The sequence below is a fragment of the Leishmania mexicana genome, chromosome 20 (genome assembly GCF_000234665.1).
Source record: "Leishmania mexicana MHOM/GT/2001/U1103 complete genome, chromosome 20".
NCBI classification, from domain to species: Eukaryota; Euglenozoa; class Kinetoplastea; order Trypanosomatida; family Trypanosomatidae; genus Leishmania; species Leishmania mexicana.
The window spans coordinates 2,994,398-3,016,413 of record NC_018324.1 but is presented as its reverse complement, the minus strand read 5'-3'; the positions used below and the strand labels follow the sequence as shown (position 1 = coordinate 3,016,413).

General features: G+C 61.1%; 3 protein-coding genes across 3 annotated transcripts; all 3 read right to left on the bottom strand.

Moving 5' to 3' along the window:
* Nucleotides 1-1,406: 1,406 nt before the first annotated feature.
* On the bottom strand, nucleotides 1,407-12,365 carry LMXM_20_0960 (putative protein kinase; the record flags this gene model as incomplete). Its single annotated transcript, XM_003875109.1, has 1 exon — nucleotides 1,407-12,365. The coding sequence occupies one exon, from the start codon at nucleotides 12,363-12,365 to the stop codon at nucleotides 1,407-1,409; it is 10,959 nt and encodes a 3,652-aa protein (XP_003875158.1).
* A 4,516-nt stretch (nucleotides 12,366-16,881) lies between these two features.
* On the bottom strand, nucleotides 16,882-18,984 carry LMXM_20_0950 (conserved hypothetical protein; the record flags this gene model as incomplete). Its single annotated transcript, XM_003875108.1, has 1 exon — nucleotides 16,882-18,984. One exon carries the CDS (start codon nucleotides 18,982-18,984, stop codon nucleotides 16,882-16,884), a length of 2,103 nt encoding a protein of 700 aa, XP_003875157.1.
* Nucleotides 18,985-20,336: 1,352 nt separating this feature from the next.
* Nucleotides 20,337-21,653, bottom strand: LMXM_20_0940 (conserved hypothetical protein; the record flags this gene model as incomplete). The annotated part of the gene is made up of 1 exon (XM_003875107.1): nucleotides 20,337-21,653. The coding sequence occupies one exon, from the start codon at nucleotides 21,651-21,653 to the stop codon at nucleotides 20,337-20,339; it is 1,317 nt and encodes a 438-aa protein (XP_003875156.1).
* Between the last annotated feature and the right edge of the window lie 363 nt (nucleotides 21,654-22,016).

Below are 22,016 nucleotides of genomic sequence, written 5' to 3'. Positions count from 1 at the left end.
CGCAGTAGAGAGGCGTGGGAGAGACGCGCGTGAGCGTGTGGGTGGAAAAGAAGGGGAGGAGGAGGAGGAAGGGGGGGCGAGGCTTGCGCATCGAAACGGCACACGACAGTGTATCTGGGACTTGCATGTGTGCCCCCCGCGAGCAACTATAAATTTGCTTGCCCCTGTGTATATGAGTCTCGGCCAGGCTCTACTGCACGAGCGCGAGGCGAGCTGCTGTAGCAAATCAGAAGAACAAAGAAAACACAAGCGTATGCCATAAAACAGCCTGGAGGCTGTGGCGAGAGAGAGGGAGGGATAGAGGGAGAGAGGACGGAGCGGATATTATGCGCGTCCCTCGACTGGCAGAGGTAGGCGGATGGAGCCCGCGACATCTGCAGATCAGCAGGTACGCCGAAACATAGAATGCATGTGCACGAGCGGCGCACAGGAAGCGAGAGTGAGTGGGTGGGTGGAGGGGGACGTGCAGGCACAGAGGCGGTCCGACGGCAGGTACCGAACGACCGCAGCACGTATACCATGCGCTACCCAAAATAGAGCACGGCCGATGAAAGGGAAAGGTAGTAGAAAACACTCGGCAGACTAAAACGAAGAGAGGAAGTGTGGGAGAGGGAAGGGAGGAGGCGTCAGGAGGGGGATGGACGCGGCGGCGTAACCCCATGCAAGCACATGCACACAGGCATATAGACAACGAAATAGACGCAGCAAGAGAGAGAGACCGAGAAAGACACCAGGAGGGGGAGGAGGACAAAAGGAGAGTGGGGGCGAGAGAGAGGAATAGAGAGAGAGTACCCGTATAAGAAAGGCCGAACGCACATGGTACCCACATCCATACACCCACACATCCACACACACACACACACACACACCGACATGAAGAAGAAAGACAACACGGAAAGACGTTTTTTTGGCGATAATAGGAGGGAGAAAGAGGGGTAGGGTACCGTATGCGTGCCACAGCAGCGGCGGCCCACTAGGAACATGATACAGAGAGTACGCGCTGCTATCATGCGCCAACAGACAAAGACATCACTCATGCTTGCATAAACTCGAGGAGGAAGACGCCCAGAGAGGGGGTACCGATACCGACGCAGAGACGCATATGAAAGAGACCACGGGAAAGAAAAAAAAGGAAAGGCGATTTGTTCGCGCATGGAGCGGGTGTTTGCTGTTCGCGGAGAGGAGGGGGAGGGGAAGGGACAGGGCGAAGATGCAGCAACAGCAGCAACGGAAAAGTAGGATAGAGCGAGCGAGCGAGTGAGAGAGAGAGGTGAAAAACTGCAAAGGGAGAACTCGCAGCGCGCACACAGACATAGATATACACAAGACACCCTCGTCCTTTTTCTCTACAGTCGCGGAGGGTGGAATGTATGCAGGAGTTCGAGAGCATTGCTCTTTATGCGAGCTCAGTCGTCAGATACCTCGTCTTCGCCACCCCTGCTGCCGCTGTCATCGCCACCACCGCTACAGCTGCTGCTTAGAGACAAGTCGAGTACATAGTTGCTCGCGGCTGACGGGATGTTGGCACCACTGCCTGTCCCGGCCGAGCCGAGAATGCGCTGGCCTCCACTACTGTCAGTCATCCACGCCAGCTCACCGGAGCCGGGTTGGATAGGGAAGTACGCGAAGTTGCCCGTCGTCACTGACGGTGTAGCCGCGCCCATTCCAGCACCCTCCCCACCATGCGGCAGCCGCCCTCCATTAGCATGCCCCGCTAAAGGGTACCGGCTCGCCCCTCCTCCTGCGCCTTGCGCACCCGCGCTTCTCTGCGCAATCAGGCACGAAACCTCATAGATCTCCTGCATCATGCGCGCCATCCACTCCACATCCCACGAGACTTGATGTTCCAAAACCTCGGCCGCCGTCATGCGCTTCGTAGGATCGCGGTGAAACAGCCGATTAAAAAGGTCCACGAGCGAGGTGGGGAGCAGCACAGAGAATTCGCCCAGTAAGACGCTATTGGATGTCGTGGTGCACAAGATACTGCGACGACGGTTTTGAGTGTCGGCGGCGGCGGCGGTGGCAGTCCTGGTGCCATCTGGCTCCGTGACGCGCCCTGATTCCGGCTCGCTCGTCGGCGATGCCGTGTCTGTGCAGAGTGACGCGTCACTGTCAATGGAGGTGGTCTGCTGGCTGCTGCTCTGCGTCTGTTTGCCTTCGACGGTGCTACTCGTGTCAGCAGAGTCGTGTGGGTTCGGCGAAGCAGAAAGCTGCCGCTCAGCCATGTCCATCTCGATGGCATGTTTGAGCGCCTTCAGCACGCGGTTCGTCGTCTCCTCCGTGTAGTGATTCGCAAAGCGCGAGGACAGACGGTTGGTAAAGGTGAGCGGCAGGGATCCGGTCTTGGGAATGGCGCGGTACAGCTCGTTGAGCGCCGGCATGTGGAGCCCGTTCAGGTGGCCCAGGTTGATGCCCATGATACGTGCGATTAGGCACCCAAAGGACCACAGGTCACAGGACTCGGTGTACGGCTCGCCAAGCACCATCTCTGGTGCCATGTAGCTCACCGTCCCTTTCATGTTGCGCAGCTGCCGAGACTCCGTCATCTTCACTGCCGACCCGAAGTCGCCGAGCTTTGCCATGCCGTTCGCGAAGAGCACGTTGGCTGGTTTGATGTCCCGGTGGATGATGCCGCGGCGATGCAGGTAGATCAGTGCGCTGGCGATGTCGTGCACGATCATGACGGCGTCCTGCGGACGTTTGAGCTCCGGCGCCATTATCGAGGCCCCGTTGGAGCCGGGAAATTCGGTTCCGCCGCCCTCGCGCGCTGCCGCTCGCAGCATACCCTCCATGTCGACCTTGCCCTCGACGCCGCTGCCGCTGGCGGAGTTGCTGCTGTTGCTCATGGCGTTACCTGGGTATTCCGCCACCGGGACGGCGCTGCGGTATTGCTGCCGCTGGGCTGCTCCCGGAATTGCCACGGACGGCTCCAGAAGATTATTCGCCAGCGTCGCGTCGCAGAGCTCCATGAATATGGCGTACGCGTTGTCCTCCAGTCGGGTGTGCGAGAAAGACACGATATTAGGGTGTTCCAGAGAGCGCATGATGCTGACTTCACGGTTGATGATCTCCAGCTGCCGCAGCTTCATGCTCTTCAAAAAGATGCGCTTCATCGCCAGTCTGCCGCGCGACACGTACATCATTACCTCGAAGACGTCGCCAAAGGCGCCGCTGCCGATGTGGCTCACAATTTGGTACGACTGCTCCTTCCTCACACCTACCATCGAGCGCAGAAGTCGGCGGCGACGGATTAGCTGCTGCACCTCCTCAAGCACGTTCCGCGAGAGCAGTCCTTCCAGCAGGTTGTCAGCGTACATGACCACCGTCGCGTCCTTCATGATGTTATTGACGTTCATCGTCGGTGTGCGCACGCTGGGCCTTGTCGAGATGAAGAAGGCGACGACGGTCTCCTCAACGGCATCTCTGGTGAGCGTGTCGTGCATTTCCGCGCTAATAAGAGAGTCCACCCACTCCACAATCACGACGTCGAAGAGGTGCAGCCCTGAGCGGGCGTACCGTAGCATCTTCGCCGCATTCGTGACGAAGGTTGTGCAGTGCCCATAGATGCCTAAGACCTCCTCTACTTCTGCGTAGACGCAGGTCGTGTACACAAGCACATGCAGGTTGCTGCGCGCCGTTTGATCCGCCGCTTCCTCCGCAGCGGTACGCATGGCGGCGTTTGTGTAGGGAATGGCATCCCTCTCTACTACTGTTGCTGCCACCGCATTGACGGTGGCGCCAGAGGACATGGAACTGCTGCCAGTCGACACGAAACCATGATCGCAGACACTTCGTACATGCATGCTGACGCAGCGTCGCAGATCTGCCAGCTGGTGTGGGCGGTTGACGAGACCGAAAATATCCATGAAGCTTTCGGCAAACGAGTCGTTCGCCTCGTCGGGCATGTTGGCGTTGCCGCCGCCCGCAGGGGCGCTCCAGTTATCCGACGCCCCCGTCCCCTTGTTCCTCGCATCCACAGGTGTGACGAGGTTGCCCGAGTCGCCGCTGTTTCTGTGCCTTTCATTGTCAGTGGACACCCCTGACAGCTTCACCTCCATCGTCGATGTCATCGCATCGCCTTCCTCAGCCGCCGTCGAGGCGTATGCGTCTGCGCAGGCGTGCGGCGACGTCGACTGCGCCGCAGCCGTGCCAGTGAGAGTGGTGGATGAGGTGCTCGGCAAGGCGGGGTGCACCGATAAGTCAGCGACCATCACCGATTTGGGTGCTTGCCCCGAGGGCAACACCGAATTCGCGTACTGTTGAGTGCGCCGATCAGTCTCGGGAGCCTCGATGGCGAGGGGCCCCAGCAATGCCGATGTGTTCACGGCCGCCTTCTTTGCCTCTTCCTTGCCTTCCGTGTTGCTCCCCCCCGTGCTGCTCCCAGCATGCTCATTATCCTCCTTCTTCAGTGCGGTGCTGAGGTCGCCAAAGGCAGCGGCCGCACTGTTGGACAGCCTGTAGCTGAGCAACTCTGTCCCGCCAGATTTCTGTGTGCAGACGCTGACGAGGCCCTGCGTCTTGCTGCTCTGCGTGCTGGTCAGCTCCGTTGGGTTGCTGTTGCCAGCAGCCAAAGGCGCCGTAGAGGAGACAATGGGGTGCGGCAGAGACGACGGGTACGGCACGGACGGCCGGCTCTGCGTTGATGGGGTGCCACTGCAGCTGCTGCACGTGGTTCTGTCTGCCCAGGTGCTTGCAGTGATCGACGCACCTGACACCCCCACTCCGCAAGAGGTACTGGGGATATTGCCGCCCGGGCTCACTGGCGTCGACAGCGACCCCGCGTTCCAACTTTCCGCGAATGGAAGCGCCACATGTAGCCGTGTCTGTAACGTCCCGCTCTCGGCAGACGGCTCAACGGCGTGGTAACAGGAATGTGAAGTAAGGCTTCTCTGCGGCCCGTGCCGCTGTGGTGGTGAGCGCATGATCACTGTGGACACGGTCACCGTCGTATTGGGCGTGTTGTGGGTCTCGCTTACCGGCGCAGCATCTTTGCTGCCCCGTTGCAGCTGCGGCGTTATTTCCTTTGACGCCCTCTGCGTGGTCGTCCGCGCGCGCTCCGTGAGTTGCTCTTCTTCAGCGTTCTTCGCGACAGCCGTGCTTCGGCTCTTGCCCTCTGCAGCGGCGAAGGTGTCGTCAAGTAGCACTGCGGGCAGCCGCAAGCTTATGCCTTTCCTTGGGAGACTTTCGCTACTCACGGTTAATACGCTGAAGGACGCCGCTGCCCAGAGTGGACTGTCTTCATGCGGCTGCCTCGTACATCTTCCAGCGTTGTCAGAGAGCTGTCTCGTACCGTCTTCCATGCCTTTCGCCGCTTCTGCAGGCGCTGCTGCCGCTGTTACGACGGGTGCAGAGAAATGCCCGTCCTCGCCGTCGTCCGTGGACCTCATCGACAGCGTTGACAACCCTCTGTGGGTGCCGTGATGTGTCCCGCCGGCGGGCGAAGGGTCCATCGGCAGCTGAAAGGGGTCGGCGTGGCGCTGCGTCGGCGTCGTTTCTCCCGATGCGGTCGCCCCACTGCCACGCCGCAGCGTGTCATCAACGGCCTCCGGAGAGGTGCCTGTACTGCCGCTGGTGCCTCCGTGCTGTGTGGTAGAGAAGCCAGATGGATTTGCGGTCTCTAGTGGCGCTACATTCTGCCCAGCCGCACCTAAGCTTAACGCCGAGGGTTCGCCGCGCGAGCGGGAACTGAGTGAGGACATCGTTGCGCTGATGACCGTCCTCACAACGGGGACGGCGATGCTGGGTGCAGCGGCGGCAGAGCTGCTGTTCACCATGCTGTGAACGCACCTGTGCTCTGGGCTGGCATCCTTCGAGCTAGTCACCGACACCCTGTGGCTCGCCGTCGACGCAGAAGCCGTCGCCACAGCGGAAGTAGTGCTGGCCAGCGCTTGGAGGGGAGGCGGACGTAGCCGCGACGCCATCGACCCCGCCGCTCCAGCTGCAGGTGCTGCAGCCTCAGACAAAGTGTCGACGCTCGACATATTCGCCGCCGCCGCCGTATTTGCCACGGCTGATTTTGCCTCCGTTGGCTCCGCCTTCGTCTCCTTGACGTCGGCGCTGGTCAGAAACGATCGCGTCGCGGTGGTGGGCGACATCAAGGGTGAAAAGATGACACTCTTGCCGCGTACACCCTCCACGTACGTACGCGCTGCTATGTCGTACCGCAGGGGAATGATCTGCGGAGACGGCTGCGCTGCCTCGGCGGCGGCTTCCTCGGTCACCAGATTCACGAGGTTGACACCAAAGACGGAGAGCCCGCGATACTTGGAGAGCTGCACGTTGCCCAGGTGACTCAGCAGCTCCAGCCGCTGCGGCGTGGTAAAGGGGATTATGACTCGCCCCTCGTACGTGTCGGTGCGGATGCGGGTGGCAGCATTGCACATGGCCAAGCTCTCTTGCATGTCTCGGGATAGGTAGGAAGAGCTTGACACATAGCGTGGAGGGTGGCGACGGTGCTGCTGCTGTGGGGCTTGCGAAGCCGGCCCCGCCCCTGGATAGGCCCACAGCAGCGACTGATTGACACTGCCGGTGCAACGGCTGGGCAGCGACGTAGGCGAGCTCTCTGCGGCAGTCTCGATGATCTCGCCGCTGCCTTCCCCCTTTTCCATGCGGGTGCGTTGCCGCGACAGCGCGTTGTCACCTTCCTCACCAGTGCTCTGCTGCATTCCAAGCGCCCGCGCCTCGGAGAACGCCGGACCGAACGGGTGGCTCGCCGCGGTGGTATTGTTCGTGAGAATGCTCAAGTTACTGCCCTCTCGTGCTGCATCCGCGGTGCCGCTGGCCGTCGTTGTCGTAGCAGGGCTGCTCGCGCGCGAAAGAGCTACGGACCCCGCCCGACTGCCGTCTGCAACATGAGCTGCGGCGCCCCCAAGCATCGCGAATGGTCCTTTCCGCTGCACCGAGTCGCCCGCGCTTACAGCTGCTGCTGCCGCCGCCGCCACCGTTGTCTGTGTCATGAACGACGATCGCCGCGATAAGGCGCCGCTTGAGACGGTGTTATCACTACTTCTCATGGTGCTGCTCCGCTTCGATAGCCTGTCGGTGCCGCTGCAGGCGATCAGCTTGCCGCTGGTGCTACGACGTCCGCTGTTGCGGCGATCGCCGCCGCTCGACGCTGCATCCAAGGCGAGCGCGGCTTTTGGGACGCCAGTGATGGGAGAGGTGGTGGATGAGTTACGGTCGTGCGCCTGCTGCTGTAGGCGAGGACTGTAAGACCAGGCTCTGGAGCGTCGCAGGGGGTCGCGGTGTGGCTGGCGCGGTACTGTGTCCGTGGCGAGAAGCGACTGCACGCTGCGCAGCGGCGTCGTCGTCCGACTTTCCTTGCTGTCGCCTGAAGGCGACTGCAGCGGAGACGCTTGAGCCGAGTAACGCTGCGCCGAGCCCCACGGCAGCGACGACGCGGTCGCGGTTGGCGGAAGACATCTGCTATTGGGGTTTGTGAAGAGGGCACTGCCGCTTCTGCTGCGGCTGGGCAGGAAGCCGCCGACGCTGCTGTCTAGCGTGGGGGCGGCGGGAGAGAAGGCCTTCCTCGACTCCTCGTAGCTGTAGAGGACGTCGAGGTCCTCCAGTCTTGCCCCCAGTAGCTCCAGAACCATCCGCTGCTGTTGCGGCTGCTGCTGCTGTGAGGACGTGACAGATGCCGATGAAGACAGCGAGCCTAGAAGGTGAGGCCCGGCGGGATTCGCCTTCTGCGGGCTCGGCAACGTTGGGTTTAGCTTCGGGAATGCCGCGACAGCCTTTGCTGCGGTACTGCTGCTTCCGTCGGTGCCCTCAGCATTGCCATTATTTGCCTTCGAGCTCACGCTCACCCTGCGGCTGGCCGGACTGGTGCTGTTGGTGCTGGGGCCACCGTTGTCAGTGCCAGTGCGCTTGACGCAGTCACTGGCGCCCAGCAGTATCTCCACAGGGATCATGTCAATGACCAGCTGCATCTTACGGCGCACGTTCAGGATGCACGCCACCTGCGTGGCGCCGTTGCGGTACTGGAACCGCAGGACGTGCTGCACAAACATCATAAAGGCAACCGAGTTGAAAATGATGGTGCGCGGCAGGCGTGTCGACACGAGAACGGCCACGACGCCGCGCTGAGACCGCACCCGGTCCGCAAGCTTGTGTGGCGTAATTTGATCCACCTCGTTGCTCCGCTGCCACGACATTCCCGCCACATTGCCGAGCATCTGCGCAGCGTTGGTCTCTTTAGGAGACACCCAGCCTGAAGGCTGCTGCTGCTGCTGCTGCTGTTGTTGCAGGCATCCTGTCACGGCACTGGGGAAGGTTTGGTGGGGCAGGCTGTGTTCGCTGAGGCCTGCGGCGTCGCCGCCACTCATGAGGCCGTGATCACCACCACTGTGCGGGGAGCGGTACATCAGGGAGGCATGCGAGTGAAAAGGGCTCAAAGACAACAGAGATGGCTGCTGCGAGTCTCTGTGAGCCCACGCCGACGGCGGAGAGCCGCTCACAAACGCCGCGATCTGCCCAGTTTGGTTCTTGCAATTAGGCTGCTGTTCGGCGCGCGCCTGCTGGGCCACCTGGACGACGCTCTCCATGTTGCGCACCTCCTGCATCGTACGCCTCCGTGCTGGCAGAGCCAATGCGGGGGTGAGGGCTTCTGTGGAAGCTGCGGGTGACTGCAGGCGTGCCGACCCCGACGACGAAACATGTCCGCTGCTAGGTGGAGGCAGCTGCTGATAGGGAGGGGAGCTCATGGGGAATCGCGCACAACTTAGGAGGGCAATGGTTGTGTTTGTCGCCGACAGTGGCGCGGAGCTGAGGCTGCGTTGGCGATAAGCCGTCCTAGGCGCTGGTTGGAGGGCTGGAGAGATGGGCAGCGAATTGTTCATGGAGCTGCGCTTGAACCGGGACACCGCGCGCGCCTCATCCTCGTCATCGACAAGGCCAGCTAGTGACCTGTGCTGGCGGTGGCGGCTCAACAGGTGACGCTGCTTCGGCTGCGGTTGACGGGCATTCGATGCCGTCTTCTTCGACGGCGTAGAGCTGCTGTTAGGGCTGCTGTAGTTGTGGTGCGGGCCTTCGCCTGGCTTGTGCAGTGGTGTGAGCGACAGTTCTCGTGATCCTCCCGCTAACGCGGCCGCCGGAGCTGCTGCACCAGCGGGCTCGTTGGCGCCGTACAGGCAGTCTGATGGGGCGATTGTCGGCTGAGCAAGATTCACGTGGAAGACCGGGTAGCTCAGATCGTACAGACTGTTTTGGTTTGTGTGCTGCGAGGTACTCCGCATCGCCGAGGCGGCGTCGCTGTTGGCAGAGGGCGTCTCAGGACTGCCGAAGGTGACTTGCACGCCGGGCGCTGGGGATCCAGGATGCCCACTCGTGCGCGACGCAGCCCAGTTAGAAGAGCGTTCCGTGCTGCTGCTCGGAAGCCGGCGCTGGCTCTGCAGCACCGGGTATAGGGAGGCGTGCTGGCTGCGGTTCGCATACTGCTCCCGCAGCGGACGCGACACGTCGACGTCGAGAGAGTCGACACTACCCGTTTCGGTGACTGCGGCTGCAGTGGCAGAGACAGACAACGCTGGGTGCGGTGGCCGGTGCGGTGGCGGCGGCAGCTGCTGTGCACTGCGCAGATGAGGTGCCTCTGCGGGTGGCGGCGCAAAGACGACTGAGGGCCGATGATCGCTGGAGGATGCTGAGGTCCGAGCGTACGGCCCGCGCGCATTGACAGCGCCGCTGCCAGGCATTAGCAGCGTTGGCGGCGGGCCGGCGGCCACCGCGCGCGCGGTTGGCATCCTTGCAACACCAGCTGGCCTATGGTTACTCTCTAGCCGCTGAAGGATGTAAATCTCCACGTACTGGCTGCAACGCTGCTGCTGCTGCTGCATCGGCGGCGGCGGCAACGCTCCACCACTCAGGTCGGGCTCGAGGGGGGAGGAGGTGCTCGTTGCTGCTGATATCGTCGAGGTTCGTCGCTCGCACTGCCCCATCGCGGTGGCCTCCGCGCTGCCCGTCAGCCTCGACGATGGGACGTCTGCGCTGGGGTGTGATGGATTCCTCGGCACTGGTGGGTAGCTTTGAGCTTGCTGGTTAGTGGGGCGCAGGGACTGGTTCCGCATCGTTGACGGCGAATCCATCCGAGGCGTGCTCGTGTTTGCCGCCAAGTTGATGGCAGCTGACATCATCGTTGACGCCGCCGTGGCAGGGAGCGACGACGGCGTACTCTCGCTGTTCACGCTGGTTCGCTGCGGCATCCTCGGCTGCTGCGACGGCACCGCAAGTGCCGCGTAGTATGCGGAGGTGCGCTTGCTGTACAGGATGACGTAGCTGTAGTTGGGAAGGGTGAAAAGCTCGCCTATGTTTTGCACCTCCCGCCATCCCGGTTGCCGCACTGCGTTGGATGACGGCTTCTGATGCTTCTGGCTTCCCTTGTCCTCGTTTTTGACATTGCTGGCCATATCTTTCTCCCCGACGCATGCAGCCTGCGGTGACGATGATGACGCGATAGCGAGTAGCGAGGCGAGCGCGAATGGCACTGATGCCACATCAGTTGCTGCTGCTGTGGTGACGAGGGGCACGTTGCTGCGGATGCTGCCGGTGGAGGCACTCGGGGGAAAGGTCAGCGCGAAGCAGCAGAACAGATTATCAAATGCCGCCGCCGTCACCTCATCCACGTTGCTGCAGCCGAGCATGCTCACAGCAGCGTCGTTGGCGTACACGAGCGACCAGGCGCATGATGAAGGCGGCGTCGGGCTGTCGCTGGCCTGCCACTCCAGCGGGAATGTGCTGTGGCCAGGAGTGAAATTTCCGGTCGCCGTTGCAGTGGTGACGGTGGCCACGGTGGCGGCGTTGGTGGTCGCGCTGTGCGACGACAGAGACGCGCGGCCCATCAAGGTTTTGGATATCGACTCCGGCATCCTCGATGCGGGCGCCGAGTTCGTCTCGGGGTCGCCTTCGCCATTGGCACCGACGTCGCTCGCGTCTCCCTTCGCCACCGCAGCGGCGGGCTGGTGGTGAGTGCCGCGGCTGTCCCCGGTCATCTCGTCCTCTTTGCGGTCAAGGACGGTGGCGTTGTTAGCCAGAGGCTGCGGGGAGTCGAGGTGACGGAACGAGCTCGATGACGACTCGGGGTAGGGCGGGCACCCCAGTGTGAGAGGCAGGGTCTGCCTCTGTGTGTCGGAGTCTACGGTCCCCGCCAAGGAGCTCGCTGGGTCTGGGTTTATTGTCGCGGCCGCGGCGACGCGCGCTCTCGGACCCTCCATCACGAGGACCGGGCACATGACCTCCGCAAAAGGGCAGCTACACAGCGTCTGCGCCATGAGGAGCAGCGAGGGGTTCAGCCGCGCGACGACGTCCGCAGGGGGCGCCTGTGGAGAGGGTGCGGCGTCTGGCAATGGCAAAGGTGGCTCTGAAGGGCTTGAAGGAGGCGCGAGAGGTGCATCCGCCTCTCCGACGGACAGCAGGGAAGCGGGTGTCTGACTTTTCGGCAGTGAAGGTGGATGCGGCCCCGAGCAACGCCGCGATAGGAGCGTAGACAGCGGTGACACAGCAGTGGCCGCGGCTGCGCTGTCGTCACTGCAGCTGCTGTTGTCGCCAAGCGACCTCGCCAGAGGGGGTGGCATGCTCCGCAGAAGGGGGACCGAGGAGGCAGACGAGACACCGAGACTGCTGTTCAGTCGCCGGTTGAAGTCGTGGCAGGGGGCGAGGGGGTCACAACTGGGAGGGGACAGCGTCGACAAAGTCGCGTTGTCCATCGAGAGCGCCGAGAGTTTCGCCAGCATCTCCTGCGTCGGTGCGGTGCTCATCTCGGCCGCGGCACTTGACCCACTCACCGGCGTGACGACGCTAATGATGAAGGGCAAGGCCGACACTGGTAAGACGGGAGGCACCATAGTAGAAGGTGTGAGCGGTTTCTCAGGGGATGCCGTGAGCGGCGCGGATGCAGCGGCGGCGGCCGGCGGCGGCGAGGAAGGGGCATTCACCGCGGCGCCACACAGCGAAACCACAGGAACTAATCCCCACTGCGGCCAATCAATGTCACCTGCAAACACCCCCGTGCTTGCCGGTGTGCTTTTCGAGGTATCCGTCACCAGGGATAAAGAGCGTGACTGCATTGGCACCGCCGACTCCGCTGACTCCGCTGCTGTGGCTGTTGCCGCCACGGCTGCCGCGTGTGCCAAGCTCTTGCTCAACAGATGAGGAAAGTTGCCGGCTTGAGTTGTGCTGCAGTTGCTGCTTATCACTGCTTGCCCAGTTGTCGGCAATGTGAGCGTCTCCGCTGCGGCCCCAGCTGCGCTGCCCTCTGGCGACTGGGATGAAGAGCCCACCTTCACTGAATAGCCCTCCATGGCTGGGATGGGAACACGACACGCACAGAGAAGAGTTAGTTCCGCGGGAGCGACTTCTCTTTGCCTCTGCATGCAAAACACTTCGCTCGTATAGGGCGAAGTGTGAATGTGCAGCGTACGCGAGAGAGAGAGGCTGGGGGAAGGGGAGGGGGAGGGGCGTCCTTGTGCGCGCGTGATTCCGTCTGCTGGTGGGGATGCACGTGGGCTTTTTCAATGTATAGGACGACAGGAACGACAAGAAGAGAAAAGAGGGCCACGCTGCGCTCTGCCTGTTCATAGGACGGCGAAGAGCGAACACTTTCCGAAAAGCAAAAAAAATCAACCGGGCCAACACGAGGCAGACGTCCCCCCAAAAAACCCACTCAGCCGGCCACCCTGCCACACACCCCCACGGCAGCGCAGAGGGTCGGGCTCAAAAATAAAGACAGAGAGAGAGGCGCGGGTGGGCGTATGTCCTCACAATGCAAGGAGCCGCCTTTTCTCCCCCTCTTTTTCTTCCTTCGTAAAGTTCTGCTTGAGTTCCAAGATGGACGCGGAGTTGGGTCGACACACACACCGCCCCCTTCACAACCTGTGCGCTTGTGTGTGCGTGTATGAAGAAATGATGCGTCGTGTACGTGCGTGTATGTGCGCGAAAAGGTGATGCCAACGCCGCTTCCTGCTTATCGTTGTGGAGACGACCTCGCTCTCTCGCGCAGCGTCTAGACGTCGAGGCGGTTTTCTCTCCGCAGTCGATGACCGATGAGCTGACGGATGCTCGTAACCACACACACACACAGACAAAGAGAAATGAACAGCCTGCGGACCCGTATTGCGTGCACCTGGGTAACCCTACGTTGTTGCGCCGAGTATGCGCGGGTATGTGCCCCGCACACAGCACAAGGGGGAGAGGAAGAGAAAGAGGATAACGCGACACTTGCGCCGGCGCAGACGGTCGCTAGAGGCGCGACCCTCAAGGCGGGTGATGCAAGCAAGGCTAGTAATGGCCAGGCAAAACGAAAATGCAAGAAACAAGGACCGAAGTCACGAGAGAGCGACACACACACACACAGCGCAGCGCCCACGAGAAACGTATGCAAGGTTCCCAAAGGAAGCAATAGAGGGAAACACACAGCGCAGTGAGGACGAGATGGCGGTGAGGGCGCGCGCGGGGAGGGGGGGGTGCGGCATCGATGAGGAGGTGATAAGACAAGCAGTACAACAGACAAAGAAAACCGAAGAGCAAGAAGAAACAAAAGGCAGCAGCGATGATGGTATTTTCACGTCCGTTCGAGTAGGTGTGGGTTGGCACAGATAAAGAGAGAATACATAGCGTGTGGCCGCGCCACACACACACACACAGAGGGAGAGAGAGAGTGAAGGGGGGGGACCGGGATAGTATGTGAGCCAAGTGCGAAAGGGTATCAATCAAAGAAACAGTAGCCCTATCTATTTGTATATAACAGGGGGAAGGCCTGCCTGTGTCGCTGCGTGAGCGTGTGTGTGTGTGTGGGTGGGTGGGTGCGCAGGGGCGGGAAGGGAGCGTGATCAGGTCGTACGACAGACGGGCAGAGACACAAACATACAAAGACGGACAGGGACACCAAAGCGAGGGTTTAGGTGGCAGTGGTGGTGGTGGTGGGGAGGGGGGCAGTGGAGTATTGGCCCTCACACAGGAGGGAGAAAGAAGTGCAGGAAGGAAAGGGAGAGGGATGGGGAGAGCACGCGTGCGGGACGTGTTCAAAACAAAACAAAGCAAAGCAAAGGCACCGACGACGACCACGAAGAGATTGAAAGGGAGCTTGGTGATGATGGACAGTCGGCTAGTGGGGAGGGGGGAGAGGGGCGAGAGGAAGAGGGCGAGCACAGCTAGGGCGACACGAGCGAGGTGATAACAAACAAAAGTATGACGACAAGATACACACACACACAGTGGGAGAGGGAGAGGGAGAGGGAGGGAGAGAGAGGCGAAGGGGGCGAATGGAAAGCAGGCGTATGGGAGACGTCGAGGAGAAGAGTAAACCGAAAAAAAGAGAGAAAGTGACGTTTCGATGCTTGTCGCGGATTGACAGTGGCGGTGCCTAAAGAGGGACAGGGATAGAGGGATTGCGAGTCAGTGAATAATGGCTAGTAGTGGTGGTGGGCAGGGGGACGGCTTTGCCTCGACACTCACAGGACGACAGCCCGCAAACAGCCACACCCACCAAAAACACCCACACACACACGCAGACACAGACAAGGCACCGCTCTTCCTTCTCTCGTGTTCTCGGTCGCCGCTCCCTCCCCCCACCGCCACCACCTTCCGTTGCGGCCTGGCCGGTATTTCTCAACAGAACGCGAGTTGTCGCTGTTTCTTCCGTGCACCTCCTCCTATGTTCCAGTGAAAAAAAGTGTATAGACAAGAAATACGGGGAGGGATGGCGGCGGAGGGCCTCGCAGTGATGAGGCAGCGGGCAAAAAGTAGATGGACTGAACTGCCGATGCCGGTGTGTGTGTACGCATCTGTATGTGTGCGCGTCAGAAAGGCAGCCCCACCCTCGTCAAGACGGCCAAGGTATTCGGTTTTGCGTAGAGATGGACGTGCGTGTATGCAGGTTGGTCGCTTGCTTTCTTCCCTGTGGAGCGTGCCTCAGCGCCGAGTCCTGTGCGCGGTAAAATGCGTTTCCTTTTTTCCTTTGGAAAGTCACGCCAGTGTGCTGGCCGGTGTGTGTGTGTGTGTGTGTGTGTGTGTGTGCGTTTGTGGGTGTGATAGTGGCGTGAGAAGCACCTGCGATCGTGCGTCCGTGATGGGGTGCGTAGGCACAGGAGGTTAAGGTTGAGGGTGGGGAGAGTGCCCACACGGGTAGTCGAACACCGAAAGAAATGTTGTCGTAGTCGTCGTCGTAGGGCGGGGGTGAGGGAAATAGTGGAAGAGGTGTCGCGTTGGCGAGAGGTGCATGGAGCGAGAAGGCCCATAAAGGGTGTGGGACGTCTGTCATCTTCGGCCCCTTGTCCGATGGGCGTCGACAGCACAGAGGCGTACTGCTGGGCGGAGATGAAGGGATCGGGTAGGAAGGGGAACGAATGGCTGACCGAATCGCCGGAAACAGTCCAGCAATGTATGGAGGCAATACATACACACACACACACACACACGGCCGTCTAGCCCCGCCTAGCTCCCCCTCCCCCGACTTCTCATCGCATCCTCCGGAGACAACACCATCGCGTGCCTGCTTTGCCCATTCACAGACATGCCTGTGCGTTGGGGAGGACGGGGTGGGGTGGGGGACGGCAGAGTGTGCATTAGGAGTAGCAGGAATGGCGGTGACCATTGAGGCCAAGCCGCGAACAGGCGAAAAAATGAAAAATGAGGGAGAAGGAGAGAAGATGGGCAGAGCCACACAGGGCAGTGCTCGTGCCGCGCCTCTTCTCGTTCTGCGTGCCCTTGTGCTTAGAACGGCATCGGCAGGAAGGCTCAAATTGCGCTCCCCGCCACCTGATTGCCATTCTCTTTGCATTGGACTCCCCATCCAACTCGATTCGCTGCTTGCGTCTGTGAGTGCATGACAGCTCGCTCTTGATCTACAAAACACATAGAGACGGACACCCCCCTTTCTTTGGCTTTCCGTTGGGGTTATCGCCGCGCTACAGCTGCGAGTAGACAGCAGAGCACACACACACACACACACACACAAATGTGTGCGTGTCCATCTATGAGCTTGTTCGTGGGTATCGGTGCTTCATGGCGATGACGGGTGATGATGGTGGCTAGTGGTAGGCGACGCAGTAATGTGTGGGGGAGGCGGAGGTAGATACTCACACACAGTGAGAGTGCAGATACATGTACAGACGGCGGAAGAGTTGTCGAGCAGTTCCTAGAGAGGACGAGAGAGCATCCGCGTCACAGACAAAAATATGGCTTGGTGCGATTCGGCACATCCCACAGGTGCCGCATGATTCGATGTAAGTTCCTCCGTCTCTTCCGTTTGTGCATTGCCTCGTGCACCGGCGATTTCCCTGCGCCTGCGCGCTTCCCGCGACGGCGGCAAGTTGACCAGACTGCGTCGCCATGGCGCACCCTTGGAGAAAACGTGCACCAATGTGAGCGCCGGGAATACGAAGTGGGGGAGGGGATAAGGCGGCAGGGTTGCGGGGGTGAGCGCTTGCCTGCTTTATCGCTTAGGAAGAGGGCAATCGATGGACACCAGAAGAGGGAGGCAATCCCCCCCCGCGCCCACACAGAAGGTCTGTAATCAACGTCATGGACAGGACAAAAGAAAGCGAAACACGAACGCGGCGACCAGAACAGAGCATGCGCACATGTGCGAGGACGTACACAGACTGCGACAGCGGCGGGATATCGAGCTGGCAGTGCTCTCGTGCAGAGCAGTCCGCCTGCTCCCCGCCTCCTCGCGCATCTCTGCCGTGCCTCTTATCTCACCCAACACGCGCCGGACTCGCTTCCACCACCACCACCTGAGGAGCAAGACAGGTGTGAGGTAAGACGACAATGGGGCATATTTTTTTGGCGGCGCCCCGCTTTTTCGTTTGGTCTCTTCTTCAACGGGGCAACACGCGCCATCACATACGGCATGCACACAGACACACAGACACGCACCCCCTTTGCTCATCATTGTGCCGCTGCACTTGAGGCCTCTTTGTTGACTCGACGTGACCGAGCCACTTTCCGCGGCGTTTGCGGCGCTTCAAAGTGTGCCGACCGCACAACACCGCTGCCGTCTGCGGCGATCAACCCGGTCGCCACGTTCCGCTGCCTCGCCTGTAGCGTCTCGTGAGGTGGCGAGAGGCGAAAGCGGCGAGGACGGGTACCGGTGCGTCGTGCAACATCGCTACTCGATGCCATTAACTCGTCACTCAGCGCTGCCGTACGATGCGCTTCACGATGGTAGCGTCGGCTGCTGCTGTCCGCCTCTACCACGGAGAAGGCCTCACCGAGGGCAGCAATGGCAGAGTCGATGAGGGAGACCGCTGTTGCAGCCTCGCCGCTGCGCCTGCTCGCCCCACGCAGCTCTGTAGCGAACGTGGCTGCTTTGTCTGTCGTATGGGCACGTCTGCTGTCAATGCTGCGGCCGCTATCGTCTTCATCATCGACGTCGTACTCGGCTGCCAGCTTCGCCGCATTTTCCTCCGCCACCGTCGTGGTGTGCCCAAACGGCATGTGAACGTGATGCCTCAGTTGATGGTGCTTGGCCTGGTGAATCGCGGAGACGTCCCTGGAACCCTTCTCGGCGCTGGCGCCCGTCATTGGCGGGGTCGCTTGCATCACGTCGTCCTCGCGCAGACGAGGCGACGGAGGACGGCGAGGGTACTTGGTAAGAACAGTGTCGCTAATCTGGGATGCCGTCAGCCGCAGCGAGTCTACCTTCGCTTCTGATACCGCTGTCACCTCCGCAGCGGATGTCGCCACTTCCGCGGCGTCCGGGAAGTAAAGGGCCGCGCTCGGGTCGATGTACCCCTTCGGCAGCGCTGAGTCCTTCGTCAAAGCAAAAAAGTCAGTCCATGACGAGGACGTGCCCTCGGCCGCCGTTGATGCAGCGGCGGCACCAGTGGAACTCGACTGTGTGAGGCTTGCTAGTACAGGCGTCAATGTCATTCGCTCCTTGCTGCTGCCGCCTCCTCTCCGCTGGTGGCACACAAACTCGAAATACTGGCCCAACAAGGCCACCCGTATTGTTGATGCGGCCGTCGCCCCAGCTGAAGTTGCAGCCCTGCGCGCTGTGGTCGGCGAGTGCGCAAAGAGTTCGCGTGGAAAGACGCCGGCAAGGCGCGACGCCGAACTTTGCGGAAATCTGCCGTCTTCCGCGTTTTCTGGCTTTGCCAGTCCCGAGATGCGGTCCTTCCACATACGCGCAACCACGCGCATATCTGCGGCCGCCATGGTGGCCGCAGACGGTCGAGAGGCTGCGGCTGCTGGGTCGCCAGACCTGGTTAGCCATGCAGCACCATGTGGTGCCCCGAACTTTTCGCTGCGCACCGTCACGGGGATGACACCTGCCTTCTCTGCGTCTTCAATGTGCGCGACACGACGTATTTCGTGGAGCAGCCGCCACTCCATCGCCGCCGTCGCGGCCGCCTGCTCCTCGGGGCTCGCGGAGTCGTACACAAACGCAAACACCGGGCGGAGAAAGCTGCGCTGTGCAGCGGGGGACGACGGCGGCGCCGTGTTCGCGGCAGGAAGCCACCATACTTGCCGTGTGCTTGACGCCGTCACATGAGAGGGCAGCAACGTGCCGTTGCGGGCGACGTCCCAGCGGGCAGCGAGATCAGGATGTGTCTTATCCAGCGTCTCTCCGACCTCCACTCGAGGCGCTGCCGCACCTTGCGGTTCGTGGGCTACCGAGACTGCTGCCGAGTTGCTGGCAGAGGCGTCGCCTGCTGCGCTGATGCCGCCGCCACAATGCGGGCACGCTGTCCGCTCGCGAGCCACGCGGGTTTGCACAGTGCACTGGTACCGCTTTTGACAGCAAGAGCACCTCCACCACACTAGTGTCGTGGCCTCGTCGCACGAAATCTGCTGGGCAACGACGTCGTTCAGCTCTGGGACCCAATCATCAAGGATGTCAGGACGCACGACCGCCAGACGAAGTTGACGCACGGGGCGCGTGACCGTCGACGGCGCCGCGGCACCAGCATCCGCTGCATTAGCGGTCGTTGCCGAGCAACAGCGCACAGAGCCGGTAATGGATGCCTGCACGCCCGCCTTTCCCATCATCCGCGACTGCATCAAGGTGCGCGCGGTTGCCGACATTCCGGCCTCGAGCGACCGTCGCGTGCGTCGCATAAGTCCGCGCTGTTCGTTCCCCGCGTAGGATGTAGGCAGCGTCTGCTCTGTCAAGCGGCGCCACGCATGCGCTGCCCTTCGCTACGGACGGCTTCTTTCGGTGTGTGTGCGTTAAAAGGGGCACACCAGCGTACGCTGTGAGATGCAGAGTCTGCGCAACGCCCTCAGAACGTCTCCCAATATCTCGTTCTCCTCTCCGGCGTATGCGTGCGTGGTTGTGTGCGCGGTTGTGTATGCGTCCGACGGATATACGTGCCCGCGGGCAGGCCCATGGTTGCCAAATAGGGTAAAGCGAGGTAGAGGTGGAGACGAGAGCAGGCAGGCGGCCATGAACGCACATGCGCGAGGTGGGGGGGGGAGGGGGCGCTAAAATACCAGAGATCAAAAGAGACCGTCGGAGCGCACTCCTTGTGCGTGCGTGGCGGACACGGCACCAAAACCGTGCACTGTCATCGACAAACACGCAGGGATACAGTACATTGACCCACCTTTGTGTTTTTTTTGTTTCGTGCTACCACTGCAGCTGATTGTGCCGGATTTGGTGCTTCCTGCCCCTCTCCCCCGCACTAGCTGGCCTGCACCGGCACAGGAAAGCCCCTCGCGGAAGGGAAGAGGCATGCACATTGGACGCAGACACTCGTTCGCCAGTGGAGCGCCCTTCCACAACCAAACACTCGCGCGCGTGTCATCACGTACTCGTACGACTTAGCACACTTTCGCTTTGTTTTTCGCCGATCTGTGGTGCGTTGCAGGCGCATTACGATGATGTTAACAGGTTCACAGAGAGACATGGTCACCCGGACCCGCACACAGGTATCTTACGTGGACGCACGGCTGGTAGGCGTGTGGGGGTGCGGAGGATCAGCATCGGACACAACTTCCCCATAGGCATCAGCAGAGAGGCGAGAGACGAGCAAGAACAAACAAAGCACCTGCCATGATAGCACGCACCTCGACATCCTCTCCTTCCGCGCTTAGGCGTCTCTGCTTGCATATGGGCCCCTGTGCTGGTGCGTGGTTTATTCGGCGCATCGCCTCGTTGCTGCGGTGTCTCCATGCACGCTTTTCCACCGTCGACTTCTTCCGTTGTTTTGTCTGCGTACTTTCTCCGTTCTCTGGCTGTAGTACCCACCACCTCACAGAGGGGAGAGTGGTGGTGGTGATGGTTGATTGAGTACAGAGACGCGGGCAGAGAAGCAGGCACTGCGGGAGTGGCGCTGTCATCCGTTGATGCACAGAAATTGGCAACACGAAAGCATGCACATGCGTGCACCCCCGAGAACTCAGTACCGCTTGGGCTTCGTCTTTTTCGCGCCAGTCTTTGAGAAGGCGCCTGAGCCCGTGGCGTGTGTGCCGCTGCAGCTGCTACTGCTGTGCTGTTCCGAGCTGGCGTGCCGCCTACTTGAGCTGCTCGATGCCCCTGCCCGCCTGGATTTCATAATCTTTCCGGCTTTACGATTGAATCGCTGCAGCTGCGCATCCTTGATACCTTCAATGTTATTCATGAAGGCGTCTTGCTGGGCCTTGAAGAAGTCGAACGGTACGGCGGTGCCGTCGCCGCCGACCTGTTTGCCAGGTGCGATCGCCGTCGTGCGGAGGGTCGGCAGGCCGTCATCACCGACTACGAATGCTTCTGCACGGCGCCGCTTCAGAGAGGGACCCGCGCCGGAGGCCGCCACCGCCACCGCCACCGCCTTCGGGAAGCGCGCCGATATCTTGAAGAAGCCGGAGCTGTGCAACGGCGCTGCGCCAGGGCCGATGGCGTTGCCGTCGTCGTCCAATGCATTGCGCGGGTCAGCTTGCTCGGGCTCGTCACCGTCGTCATCGCGGCGGCGCACACGGCCAGCGACGCGCTCGTGCGGCTCTGTAGGCCTTTGCTTCCCAGCGTCTTGACCGGTGCCGTCGCGGAGCCCGCCAAGCGTCGTAGACGCGCCGGCTGCCGTGGAAGATGACAGGTGCGTGTAGTCGAGCTGCATTCGGCACCCCGACACGACCACCTTCTTTTTGGGCACAAACGTGCGTGGGTGCACCGCCGTCTGCGATGCCGCCCTCTTCAGCTCCGCCAAGCCACTTGTCACCGTTCCAAGCGGTGCGAAGTCGGAGAACTCGTGTCGCTGCTCCGGCGTTGTGACAGGCTCGAGAAGGATGTAGTAGCGGCTGGCATGCGTGTTCGGCATGCCGAGGTTGCCATACAGAAGTGTCCCCGCCTTCAGCGAGGACATGGTGGCTGCAATGCTCTGTCCGCGCGCGGCTGTGCCAGCCGGCAGCGTCACCCTTTCATCTGGGATGAAGCCGCCAAAGATCGACTTGGTGGTGCTGCTGCCGATCTCCATCACAGACGCCTTGTCGATGCGAACGACTGCCGAGTCGCTCAGCGGCAACAGCCCAGCCGCCTTGGCATCATCAGGCGTTGCGTAGGCGACCTCGGCCTCCGTCAGGTGCAGGGCAGAAAGCAGCTCCGCTGGCAAGGGCAGCTGCCCTGAGCACATGAAGAACAGATTCGCCACGGTGTGCGGACGCTGGGAGGAGAGGGGAACAAAGAAGCTCACCGGCAGCTCCTTGAGCGCGTGTGGAAAGATAAACGAGAGCTCGACCTGCATCGCCGGTGGAAGGATCCCGCAATGTGTGTGTGTGGGGGGGGGGGCGGTGTCTATAACATGTGCATGCATGCATGCGTGCGTGCGGCAGGATGGGGGCCATGGATGCGCACGCAGAGGGGGCATATGACGAAGCATGCCGAGAGAGGTGAGACATGAAGGACAGAGAGGGAGAGAGAAGCATCAAGAGACACCGCCCGAAAGGAGGGTGGAGGGCATCTCTGCGGCCCAAGACGGCACTCCCACGCATACATTGACACAGGGATTGACATGGGCTCTCTGCCCTTTGCACCATCACTGCCGTCCCACGTCCTCCTCGCGCTGCCATTGTTCTTTGTGCGCGTGCTAGGATCAGGACGGATGACG